The 12,745-nt window shown below is 41.9% G+C and overlaps 1 protein-coding gene across 4 annotated transcripts in view; it reads left to right on the forward strand.

The window, feature by feature from the left end:
• Positions 1-12,745, forward strand: part of ACSM1 (acyl-CoA synthetase medium chain family member 1) — a 64,251-nt gene that overhangs the window by 46,168 nt on the left and 5,338 nt on the right. For all 4 annotated transcript variants that reach the window (XM_019987976.2, XM_019987977.2, XM_019987978.2 and 1 more), the window contains exons 4-10: positions 322-529; positions 2,856-2,996; positions 3,758-3,917; positions 5,800-5,879; positions 8,058-8,181; positions 10,596-10,676; positions 11,238-11,339. In XM_019987976.2, coding sequence (XP_019843535.2) covers positions 322-529; positions 2,856-2,996; positions 3,758-3,917; positions 5,800-5,879; positions 8,058-8,181; positions 10,596-10,676; positions 11,238-11,339 — 896 coding nt within the window. The remainder of the gene's footprint in view (positions 1-321; positions 530-2,855; positions 2,997-3,757; positions 3,918-5,799; positions 5,880-8,057; positions 8,182-10,595; positions 10,677-11,237; positions 11,340-12,745) is intronic.

Below are 12,745 nucleotides of genomic sequence, written 5' to 3' on the forward strand. Positions count from 1 at the left end.
TCTTTCCCAGATCCCATGGGTAGTTGTGTCAAGAAGGACTCTACTGGCTAGATCCATCTACAGTAGAAAAGTTTAGGATAGGCTTTTCAAATTTTTAATGTGCATAGAAACCACTTGGAGATCTTGTTAAAATGCAGATTCTGAGTCAGTAAGTTTGGGGTGGGGTGTCAGATTCTGTGCCCTAGGTAGTACTGATGCTCTGGACCATACTTTGCATAACAGAGGCCAGCGGATTTCTATGCAGATAAACCAGGCCTGAAACCCAGGGTTGTGAAGCTGTGAAAGCGAAACAAAAACAAGCAGTTTCCTTCCCATACCTAGGGATCATCTTCATGCCAGGGACCACCCAGATGAAGGCCAAGGACATTCTCTACCGACTACAAGTGTCTGGAGCCAAAGCCATCGTGACCACAGATACCCTTGCCCCAGAGGTGGAGTCTGTGGCACCTGAGTGTCCTTCTCTGAAAACCAAGCTCCTGGTGTCTGACCACAGCCGTGAAGGGTGGCTGGACTTCCGATCACTGGTTAAGTAAGTTTCTGTTCTGACGAATGTACTTTCTGAGGAATGGCAGAAGGCCATTCACTTCCAAGTGCTGGTAGAAAAGTAGCCAGTGGGAGGAAACTCCCCAGGTTTGAGCTTCTCTCCCCAGCTATGTCACTGATTTGCTAAGCAGCCCTCAGTTCATTTACCTCTCTTAGCTGCAAGTGTTTTTATCTATAAAATGGGGAAATTTAGCTTCTATGCCTCTCTCACTAATATATATATACTAATAATATATACCCTTGTGCAAAAGAGATACATAGAGTCAGAGGGTTATTGTGTTTCATTTTCCTTATAGGTGGAGAATCTGAAATATTTTTATATAAAAATTAACATTTACAGGAGTTGAATGAAAAGTTAAGATGAATTTTTAAGGTGAAACTTGAGACAGTGAAGAATGAGGCTGTGGCTGACAGGCAGCTTTGGGAGCAAACACTTTCCATCTCTTAGGGTAGGTGGCAATAGGGACAGCTTGAGGGAAAAGTTAGGGTAGTGTTGGAGGTAACAAAGACTCCCTCAAAACTGATTCTGCAAGCCTTCAGGCATTTTTCATATCACACACAAATCATGCTGGATTTGTTTTCTTAAAGTAACTCCACAGTTTTTAAAGCTGTTTACTTAAACCACAAAAGGCAAATATACTAGTGAAATATACTACACATCTTATGCTAGATTATAAAGAAAATTAAATGAAAATAGCTTAAACAAAGAATATTCATTTGAACTCCCTTAAATTGCCCAAAGTCAGTATGGTATCATTTCTCCACGAGAGCCAGTGCTTCCCCCAGCACTGGGATTACTTGCAGTCTCTCTGATTGAATACTTACAAGGAAACTTTCATTTACCATCATAATAGGCTCAAGAAAGAGACTCTGAGTCTAGGAGAAGCTCCCACATATCAAAGCAGTGATATGTGGGATATGAAGGAACCTGGTAGCTCAGCTGGTAAAGAATTCACCTGCAATGCAGGAGACCCCAGTTTGATTCCTGGGTCAGAAAGATCCCCTGGAGGAGGACATGGCAACCCACTCCAGTATTCTTGCCTGGAGAATCCCCATGGACAGAGGAGCCTGGCTGGCTACAGTCCATGGGGTTGTAAAGAGTCGGACATTACTGGGCAACTAAGCACACAGCACAGATTCTGCCTACCCTAAACCTAGCCCTAACCCCAACCACCTCAAACTCATGCCAGGTCATGTATATATGTTGCTGCTGCTGCTAAGTCGCTTCAGTCGTGTCCGACTCTGTGCGACCCCATAGATGGCAGCCCACTAGGCTCCTCTGTCCCTGGGATTCTCCAGGCAAGAATACTGGAGTGGGTTGCCATTTCCTTCTCCAATGCATGAAAGTGAAGAGTGAAAGTGAAGTCACTCAGTTGTGTCCGACTCTTAGCGACCCCATGGGCTTCAGCCTATCAGGCTCCTCCGTCCATGGGATTTTCCAGGCAAGAGTACTGGAGTGGGGTGCCATTGTCTTCTCCCATATATATATGTGTATATATATATATCACTTCCATTCTCCCTAGCTTTTTCTTCCCCACCCCTCAACACCAAGTTTATGAGGTTAAATTCCTATAAAGGTAGTCTGTGGGGCTTTTCAGGTGGCTCAGTAGTAAAGAAATCACCTGCGAAGTAGGAGATGCAGGAGACGTGGGTTAGATTCCTAGGTCAGGAAGATCACTTGGAGAAAGAAATGGCAACTGACTTCAATATTCTTGCCTGGGAAATCCCATGGACAGAGGAGCCTGGAGGACTGTAGTCCACGGGGTCACAAAGAGTTAGACACGACTGAGCATGCATGGGACTCAGCAACTAAACAACAACAAAGCTAGTCTGTGTAAAAAACAAGGTTAGCAATGTGACTAAAAGCACAGTGTATGCATCAGACTGAGTTTGAACCCTGGCTCTGCAACTTGCTGGCTATACGTCTTTAGGTAAGTTACCTAATCATTCTGAGCCTCCATTTCCTTATCTGCAAAAGGTGCATAAAAGCATTACTTACCTCTTAGGGTTACTCTGAATAGTGAATGAATTCTTACTTGTAAATCATATAGAGCCTTGTCCAGAATCATAGGAAATACTATTTCAGTGTTTGTTAAATTAAGAAATAATCCATCATATTTTCCCCATTTTTTAAAATGCAGAAATGTCAGGTCACCTATCTGAGCCTCCCATAAACTTTCTTTGATGCCTAATACTGGGAGTTACAAACCCCATTTTTCTAACTCAAAGCCTCATATTGTTTCTTTTGCTTCCCCAGAGAATGAAATAGTAAGAAACATGACTTCTGTCCTTTGTACTGAATTCCTTTGCAGATCAGCCTCCCCAGATCACATCTGTATTAAGTCAAAGACCCTGGACCCAATGGCCATCTTCTTCACCAGTGGGACCACGGGCTTCCCCAAGATGGCAAAGCACAGCCACGGATTCGCTTTACGATCCTATTTCCCAGCATGGTAGGAAAGAGGGCACCAACTTAGAAGCTGGGCCACAGATACGGGGTGGAGTGTGCATCTGTATGTGCTGGGAAAGGAACTCTAGGTGGAATTGACCCCGTCCTGTTTATTCTTTTTGCTGTCTTTGGTTCACACCCCTGAAGGTGTGAGTATAGGCTAGGTATGAGTGTTTGCTGACAGACACCTCTGAATATCAAAAGAGGAACCTTTGGGTCCTACCTAAGCACCTTCAGAGGAGATGTAAAGGAGTGAGTGGAAACAGAAGGCATTCTGAAAACCACACAAATGACAAGCCTCTGTGTCCCTGTCAGTGGCTCCAGGGTTTGGTGGGAAAGATAAAATGCTCCAGCAGTGTGACCTTAAGTGGCAGATCCTCTCCCTCCTCAACTGTGGACAAACTGGGCATGAAGCCCAATCATGAGCTCTTAGGGAAAATAATATCTGAAACTAAGCCACACTAAGCCACTTCCCTATCGGGGAACAAACACAGAGCTGAAGCTGGGATAACTATTTAGTCAATGTTAAACCAAACTCTTCTCCCTCTTCTTCCCTTCCTCCAACTAATAATATTCAAACCAAACAATGTTCTATATATTTTCTAACTTTTTAACCAAACCAGGGGAGGAGAAGGCTTTTTGGAGACAGCTGATATCTGGACTAATGATAAACACTGAGTAGCAAAACCCTGAGGAATGAGGGTGTAAAGAAGGGGAGGATAGTAGTCACAATAGTATCTGAGGCCAACTGTATTTTGGAGACAGCAGGAAATTGATGCAGCTGAAGATGTCTGATGTCTTCTGGTGCCTGTCAGACACAGGCTGGATTCTGGCTGCCTTGGGGTCCCTGCTTGAACCATGGACAGCGGGGTCTACAGTCTTTGCTCATCATCTGCCTCAGTTTGACCCTAAGGTCATTATAGAGGTAAGAAGATTAACCTTTCAACATCAACAAACTCCCAAAAGAAAGTCATTTCAAGCTCAAAAGTTTGACCCAACTGAGAAATATTTTATTTAGCAAAGAAGTCTCTTAACACAACCCTGGCTCTGGGTTTCCTAAAGTGTGAAGCACTAAATCAATCATTGTATCAGAATTACATCAAGATGTAACTTTGAAGAAAACACACATTCCAAACCTTTCCCTAGACCTATGGATCAGACTTTGTGGACTTGGGAACCAGAATATAATTTCTGAGAAATGAAAGCAAGCTCAGGTCTCATGGACCCTCGCTCTACCAGGGCCAGGTAGCTGGAGTGTAAATGTGTGTGCGTGCGTGTGGGTGGGTGTGGGTGTGTGTGTGTGTGTGTATACTCAGTTTAATGATGTGTTTAGAAACAGAGGCCTTGGAATGTGGCAGATCTAGTTACTTATCCCATGTTTGACATTTATTAGTGGCACTCTGAGCTTCAGTTTCCTTATCTGTAAAGTGGGAGTTTTAGTGGTTGCTACCTCCAAAATTGTTGGGAATATTAATGAGATTATGTGTGCTTAGCCCTGAAAGTAGCACATAGAAAATACTCAATAAATGGTAGCAGTTGCTGTTAAGTATACCTTATGACAGTAATCAAGGTCACCTGCATGAACACCTTCACTGTATTTCTCCTCACCTGAAAATTGTGTCTCCACTCACTCCCCTGCTTTATATGTCAGAGGCAGACATGCCTCTTCACCTCTCAAAGTCCAGCTCCCACTTGACACCTGCTGCCAGTCTTGTTCTTTTCCCTGCCCTCTGTTTGGAGTCCCTCTCTATTAATCTTAAACTCTCTAAACCTTTTCTCATGTATTTTCAATCTTTCGCTTTTGATTGATGCTACTCCTCAGTCAATAAACGTATTCAAAGTTCCTCATCCTAAAAATATCTTCCCTTCACCTTGGTACACGTTGGACCAACCCTGTCTTTCCTTCCTTAATGTCAAATTGTTCCATGGAACATTCTCCACTTGCGACAGCCACAGCCTCTTTACCCCGCTTACTCCTGAACATTGCACTCTTCCAAGACTCTGCCCTCAGCTTTCCCTCCCTTCCAAGTAATTTCCTTCACTTCAGTTTCACCAGCAGACGCTTCTACTCAGGTGGCTCTCGAAATTACCTCGTCTTTTCTCTCCCAGATAATTTCGCCACATCTTTCTGCTGGTTGGTTAGGTCTATCTGATCATCCCTTCAGCAGCTGAAACTGTACCTTCCATTTCTCCTTCCCTGATCCTATATCAATATCTGCCTCTCCTTCATTATTTTCTGCCTTCATTCTACCAGTCTCTGAGGCATAAAGCTGCACAAATGACCTGAATCCCCCACCAGGTCCAATTCTCCTTTCCCTACAAGGGGTGTCCCTAAAGTCTCAGTGTATTTTAGACTTGAATTATTTCAAAGTATTAATTCTACAAATTTACTCCAAACTGCATTTGAAAGTTTGTTTACTATATTTTATACTTGTTACTTTCATGAATGTTTAATAATAAGCTTTTGAATTTACTTATTAATAGTTTCAATCTCTCTTATTGAAGATGGGAGATCGTGACTAAAATGAAAGATATGAAATTAAAATATTACTATTCATATTCACAAAACAAAACTTTCCCTCCATCAATTCTCTGACCAACACCTCAACTTAGGCTTTCTTTTGTTCCCCCAATAGTACCTGACACGTGCCATGTATGAAATTCATGCTCAATTTATATATTGAAAGAATTAACAAATGAATAAATGGGCTCCCCTAGAGGAAAGATCAGAATTAAAATGCTAATAACAGATCTGTATTTTAAACCTTAATTGTGAAAATAAAGTTTCTTCTCTCCTCACTTTTTAGACATTTTTCAAATATCCAATTACCCAATGCCTTGCTGCACCTTCTGTATATCGAATGATTTTGCAGCAGAATTACACCAGGTAAGGTAGAAGTGGCTGTGGCTGGTAACAAGAATATCTGGGTACCATTTTAAGTAATCTGATACACTGAAGTCTGTTTTCAACTATGGTTCTTTGCGGATACTCTGTGTGTGTGTGTGTGTATGGTAAGTGTTGGTGGTGATAATTAGCAGCCAGTCTACCCAAATGAAACATTCAGTGAACCTTCATCGTTTTGTTTCTTTTTCTTTTTTAAGCACTTTTGTTGTGAAATAAACATACAGAAAAATACATAAGATACACATTTACAGAGTAATGAGTTGTTGGAAACAAAACATCTATGTAACTACTCACTTAAGTCACAAAAAGAGAACATTGCCAGCACCCCAAAGCCCTTCTCATGCCTCCCCATCTCCCCAAAAGGAATCTACTATCTTGGCTTTCATGGTGTTCATTTCCTTATTTTTCCCTTAGTTTACCTCCTAAGGAAATATCCCCGAAAAATTGTTCTATTCTACCCGCTTTTGAACTTCATGTAATTGTACATTATTCTGTAGTATCTGGCCTAGTTTTTCACTGTTATGTTTCTAAGATGTGTCTGCATTGTTACCTGATAGTGGAGTCAATTTTCATTACTATAAAATATCATATTTTATAAAAGTACCACATTTTTAATGAATTCTATTAATGGACATTTGGATATGTTTCATTTGGGACTATTGATTAATGCTACATCGAATTCTTGCACATGTATAGTGATGCATAAACACACATTTCTGTAGAACTTCTCTGGGAAAGGAATTGTTAGGTCACACTGACATCGCACGCTACTTCTTTGTTTTCCAAAGTATTGAACCAATGTATGCTCCCACTGGGAGGGTAGGAGAAGTCCTATTGTTCCATATCTTCAGTAGTATTAGTTATTGTCAAAGTTTTAAATTTTGCCAACCTAATGTGTTTGTATTCTCTGGTTTTGTTTTTGCATTTCCACATGTTTGTGGATTATTTTTTAACTAACTTGAAATCTGTTCTTTGAACCTTATGGTCACTTATATAACTCTGAAAGTGAAATGGCTACTTCAAAATCAGAGCTAATGTTTTAGACTTAAGAGTTAAAATATTAAGGAGTTCAGTTTATTAAGACAACTGAAATACAGCTTGATTTTACTCATGAACCCTCAATCTAGTTGAAATATGTTTTCAACTTTACTTCAAATCTTATATTACAGTCTCTTCTTGCGACAACCCTGAGAAGGTGACCAAACCTAGTTAAAGTTCAACCAGGGCTTAACTATTGACTCCACTGGACACTCTGCCCATTTTATGTATTTCAGATAAAGCTCAATAAGAATGAGAAACATGCGCTCAGTGAAACCAGTCATCCTGTCCTTTACTACTGGCTCTGTTTGTACCAAGAGAGAGTGATAAGGGAGTCTGCCAACTCCCTCATCCCTAGAAGCTGTCCCAGCTCAGCACCATGCCAACTGGTACTAAGACCTCAATCCCATTTACCCACTTCCTTCAGGGAATCCATCGTTTTGTGATAGTTTCTGTGTCATTTATGGACTTTTTCATGGAGAAATCGAGGAGAGGAGTTACACACACAACGTACCTGGAAAACTACTGCGAACGTTCACAGCAGACATTTCTGTTCAGTCCAGAATCCTTCAGGGCTGCTGCCTGTGATCCTTTTCTTTTCTTACAGAAAGCTCACTCTTCCTGATGTCCTGAGCAATTCATTTCCAACCCCTAATTTGTGTTCTCCAGCCAGAGAATAAACAAAAGCTCTTCAATTCATATAAGTCCACTGAAGGCAGTATAGTTTTATTATCATCCTAGCATACCCTTGGGGTCTTATCCCTCAGTCCTTATGGTTTATAAAATATCCCTTTGGCTACACATAATGTTTAGAATGAGTTCTAAGCACACTCCCCACCCCCATTAGATCAACATCCAAATTCAATCCTGATCTCTGTGATTTAACCCATTAGACTCACCACAACCACCACTTACCTTCTTCTAGAGGAGTTAACAGGGACCAAATGGAAATGAGTACCTTCCACTTGGATCTGACCATTAGTAAATGCCCAGAAGGCAAGTAAGAAAGTGAAGAAGTAGAAGGATGAATGATCCAGATGACAGTGCTCTTAACATCCCGGGCCTAAAGTAGAGCACCCAAGCCTAATCTGAGCCTCTGTTGACACTTTGCCTTCTGCTCAGTCTTAGGTTCCCCACTCTGGAACACTGCTGTACTGGTGGGGAAGCCCTGCTGCCCGAGGAGCAAGAACAGTGGAAAAGACAGACAGGTGTTCTGCTCTACCAGGCCTATGGACAGTCAGAAACGGTAGGTGAAATGTCCCTTCTGGACCGGTCAAGATGTGCTTATCCACTGACCTCAGGAGATAAGTTGCATCATGCTGAGGATGTGCAAAGGCACCAATGTGTGCACAGCATTGCTCAAAGCCAGTGGGAGGCTTCAGAGCTCTTAGCTAATTTATCCCAAACAAATTGACAGAAAAGACAATTCACAGCTCATCCATTTGTCAAAAGACCAATGTGCTGAAAACTACTGGACAAAGACTTATAAAAGGGTCTAAGGGCATGGTGCCACTGTACCTGTGATAATTGGTGTAAGGGAGCCCAGGAAGGGCAGTGGGACAGATGGCATTCTCCAGAAACATGCAGGCCACCACCACAGAGCCTGTCCACTTCACCATCCCTTCCTAGGCAGCAACTAGAGGAGCAGGCAAGAACTGGTACTAGAAGTTCACTAGTTCATTTCTGCCTGTTTAGAGAACATACAGCTTGGATTGTGAGACATTAGCATGGGGAGAGACTTCTATATACACCCCCATATACACACAATGTAATCCCCAAAAGGATCACTAACCAGTCAGGTAGGCAGGGTCTTCATAGTATCATGCGTGTCTTAACCTCAAGGACTTTATCCATGATAGTGTGAGCAGGTACCTTTCTTCCAACACTTTCTCAATCCATTTTCCATGCTGGACCAAGCAGTTTTCCCCTACCTCCCTATCATCCCTTTAGGTGACAGAGGGATGACTGTCGTCTCAGGACCTGTAGCAAAATAGATGTTCTAGACCCAATTCACTTGTCTGACATTATTCTCCAAAACAAAAATTAAAGAATCAGTTTTGGGGTCTGCTTCCAGGTCCAAGAAATGTTAAGACTCTAGGTATGTCCTTGCTGGTTTACAGTTTATATTCGGACAAGGAGAATGAGGTTAGAACTACACACCACACTCATGACACTTGATCCTTTTTCTCAATGACTCATAACAGAAAACTCCAATACCTAGATGGTGCTTTATTTCACCAAACATTTTCACACCTGTCCACGCATCTGTGCAACATTTTCTACATGCCTATAGTGTGAACAGTGACAGCAGAGGAGAAAATGCTTCCTCTTCCAGGAGCTCAGACCCCAGTCCAGATCTCAGCCTTCCAGTTACAGGTTTCAAGACTGTAGGCAAATTACTGAGTCTTGCTGAGTTGAGCTTTCCCATCTCTGAAATGGAAATGCAATGCCAATCTTGCCAGGTTGTGATAAGGTAAATGGAAGAAACTATACACATTTCTGGGCACAGTGCTGAACTCTTACTGCATTTATGGTTTTCATTGTTGGTTTTTAGGTAGATATTGTGTTTAGATGCTGGAGGTGCAAGGATGGGTGGGACATCTCTATTCTCTGAATGCTCATTATCTACTGAGGGAAACAGACTAACAAAAACAAACATAATGCCCCACTGGCAACAATGGAAGTGTAGGGGAAAATACTACAGAAAGAAAATCTTCCAACTTACTTTTCTTGGGACCTGAATGATAGTTAGAAGTAGTTGTTTACTGAATACTTGATGTATGCCTGGCTCACACTCAAAAGCACTCAAAGTGATAAATGTTATAATTATCCTCTTTTGACAGAGAGGACATCAAGGGGGATTAATTGGTATGTGGCTAGTAAAGGGTGGAGTCAAGATTCAACCTGTGGTCTATCTGGATATAAAGCTCTTAACTCTAGGAAGAATGATATTTTGAAAGTGAAAGTGAAGTCGCTCAGTCATGTCCACCTCTTTGCGACCCCATGGACTGTAGCCCACCAGGCTCCTCCATCCATGGGATTCTCCAGGCAAGAATACTGGAGTGGGTTGCCATTTCCTTCTCCAGGAGATCTTCCTGACCCAGGGGTCGAACCCAGATTTCCCACATTGCAGGCAGATGCTTTAACCTCTAAGCCACCAGGGAAGCCCAAATAATATTTTAGAGAACCGTTAAGAAGGAAAAAGCTTCATCAGGAAGACCGAAGGAGTAGGGCAGTGCAAAGGGGACAACATGAACTATGTGAATAATTTCAACACAACTCTGAAAAGTAGTTGAGGCAGCTCCAAGTAAGTGTTTATTAAATGGGTTCATGGCCTTCCTCTGGGACACTGAACATGTCCAGTACAAAGTGTGAACTCCACACCCTACATTATATGCCCCCAGCCTGGAGCTGACTCCTCTGCTTCTTCTTGGCCTCTCCCACTGGAATCAGACCCAGCATCAGGCTCAGTCCCAGTTCATGTCAGATGCAGTGAATGCCTGCTGACTAGAATTGGGTCAATGCCTTCCAGCTTCCCCACAAGGGCTCTTTGCACAGCATTAAATGACATTTGTGAGCATGGATGCTGTGTTTGATTCTTGAAGCTTTGTGATCAGCCTAGACTCTTGGCCAACTCCAGTTCTCTTCTTTTGTAAACAGGGAATAAGCTGTGGCACTCTCCGGGGGATGAAGATCAAGCCAGGTTCCATGGGGAAGGCCATCCCACCCTTTGACATTCAGGTTTGATGGGAAAGATATTGGCAGAGAGCAGTTAGTGTTTGGCTAAGATTAGACCATTGTGTGGCAGGAGATGACAGAACCAGCCATGCCTCCCAGTTGTCCTTTCTACTCTCTGCCTACATTTCCTCTAATTTCCTGGGGAAGTTTCTGTTGAGAAATGTCCTGGGCATGAGTGCAATGTTCTGGGCATGAGTGCAGCTTTCCAGGATGGCCAGAGGCCTCGCTCACCTAGCCTGGAGAAAGAGTACTTACTGCAGCGCTGGAGGCTCTCTCCACTGCTGGTGCTTTTAGTCTTTCCTGATCCATATTTTCTAGCTTGAAGACACATTTGGGATGTGTATATATCTATGAAACAAATAGATTCACCCATGACTTGGATTTCTCCATTTGCTGGCTTCAAAGACTTCTGACAGTTTTATTATTTTCTGAGAGGGCTCCTGTATCACAACCCCTTTCCGCAGTTACCCCTACTGTGTCACATGAATAGTCCAGGCAATATTTGAGTGGGGCAGGAATGTTGGGGATCCTTGCAGGGTGGGATTCACAGATCTCTTGCTCCAGATCATTGATGACAAGGGCAATATCCAGCCTCCCAACACGGAAGGAAACATTGGCATCAGGATCAAGCCCACCAGGCCCATAGGCCTCTTCATGTACTATGAGGTAAGAACACACCATCTGCTTCCAAACAGCTCCAAGAATCCTCACAGGGAGTTGTGTAGGTGATAACAGACTAAACTCAACTCTGCATTCTGAAACGTCTTCCATCTTCCTTTATTCACGCCAGGTCAATGAAATCTGTTCTAATTAATCTCAAAGCTCTTAATCTCACATCCCTTTCTATCATAATCCATCTGACACTTACAGGATGACTAATGGAGTAGAAAACAGCTTAACTTCAGAACCAACAGACTTGAAGTCCAACTATCTCTTATGGTTAAGAATGTTGGCTTTGAATGGGTTCAAATCATACCAACATACCACCAACAGGATGGACACAAATCTATTAAATCTTGCTGAGCCTCCAGGGGTGTCTTTATCCCCTATTTCAGAGGAAAAAACTGCATATTGAAAAATTGACATGTTTTCCCTAAGACAAAATAAATGGCAGGATTAGAGTTCAAGGTGATGTGTTTTAGGCTCCAAACTCTAAATGAGAAATTCAGAGATTAGAGAAATCTACAATAAAGGAATCTACAATAAATATAAAGAAACCTGCTATAACTCTTCATCAGACAAACTCTGGCTAGCAGTGGCCACCGAAAGGAAATTCTTAGCTTCCAAGATTGACTGTGGAAGTGTAGACAAGCCCTGAAACTGCTCTCAGACTTCATCTCCTTTCTGTAAAGTCACAGCCACTGGTGTCATTGTTGTCCTCACACTATGGCCTGAAGTGGGAAGGGAATCCTGGTTCTCTCATGGTCCTATGCTGAGAAGCAAATATGCAAGTCTTAGCCTTATTCTCAGTAGTACAATTTAAAGGTTGGATAAAAGAGAAATACAGAGTAACAGGCATACAGATCATCAGTCCTTAATCCTGTTTACAAGTTAGAATGATTTGAGGAAATATTTTTTAAATGGTAGGATCCAACCACAGAGATTCTTGTTAAATTGAACTGGGGTGGTCAAGAGAAATTACTTTAAAAAAATTGTACATGACGTATTTTATTTTGCAAAAATGTCTTCACATATGGCCACATCAATTTCTCCCATTTCACATGTTCTCATGGCAAAGAGACATCACTGTTCCATTAAGATTTGTTGATTTATATTCTGTTCTTTCATTTCCTTTTTCTTGAAGTAAAATATATACATACATGTAACATAAAGTTTACTCTTTTCACTATTCTTGAGCATACAATTCAGTAGCACTGAGTAAAATTTAGAATATTGAACAACCATCACCCCTATGCATCTGCAGAAAAATTTCACCATTCCCAGAAGAAATTCTGTTCCCACTGAACTGTAGCTCTCTACTCCCCTTCCACGTGCTTGTTCTATCCATTATTGAAAGTAATATATTGAACTCTTCCATTTTTATTATAGAACTGCGTATGTCTCCCTTGAAT

Source organism: Bos indicus, chromosome 25, assembly GCF_029378745.1.
Source record: "Bos indicus isolate NIAB-ARS_2022 breed Sahiwal x Tharparkar chromosome 25, NIAB-ARS_B.indTharparkar_mat_pri_1.0, whole genome shotgun sequence".
Taxonomy (NCBI): Eukaryota; Metazoa; Chordata; class Mammalia; order Artiodactyla; family Bovidae; genus Bos; species Bos indicus.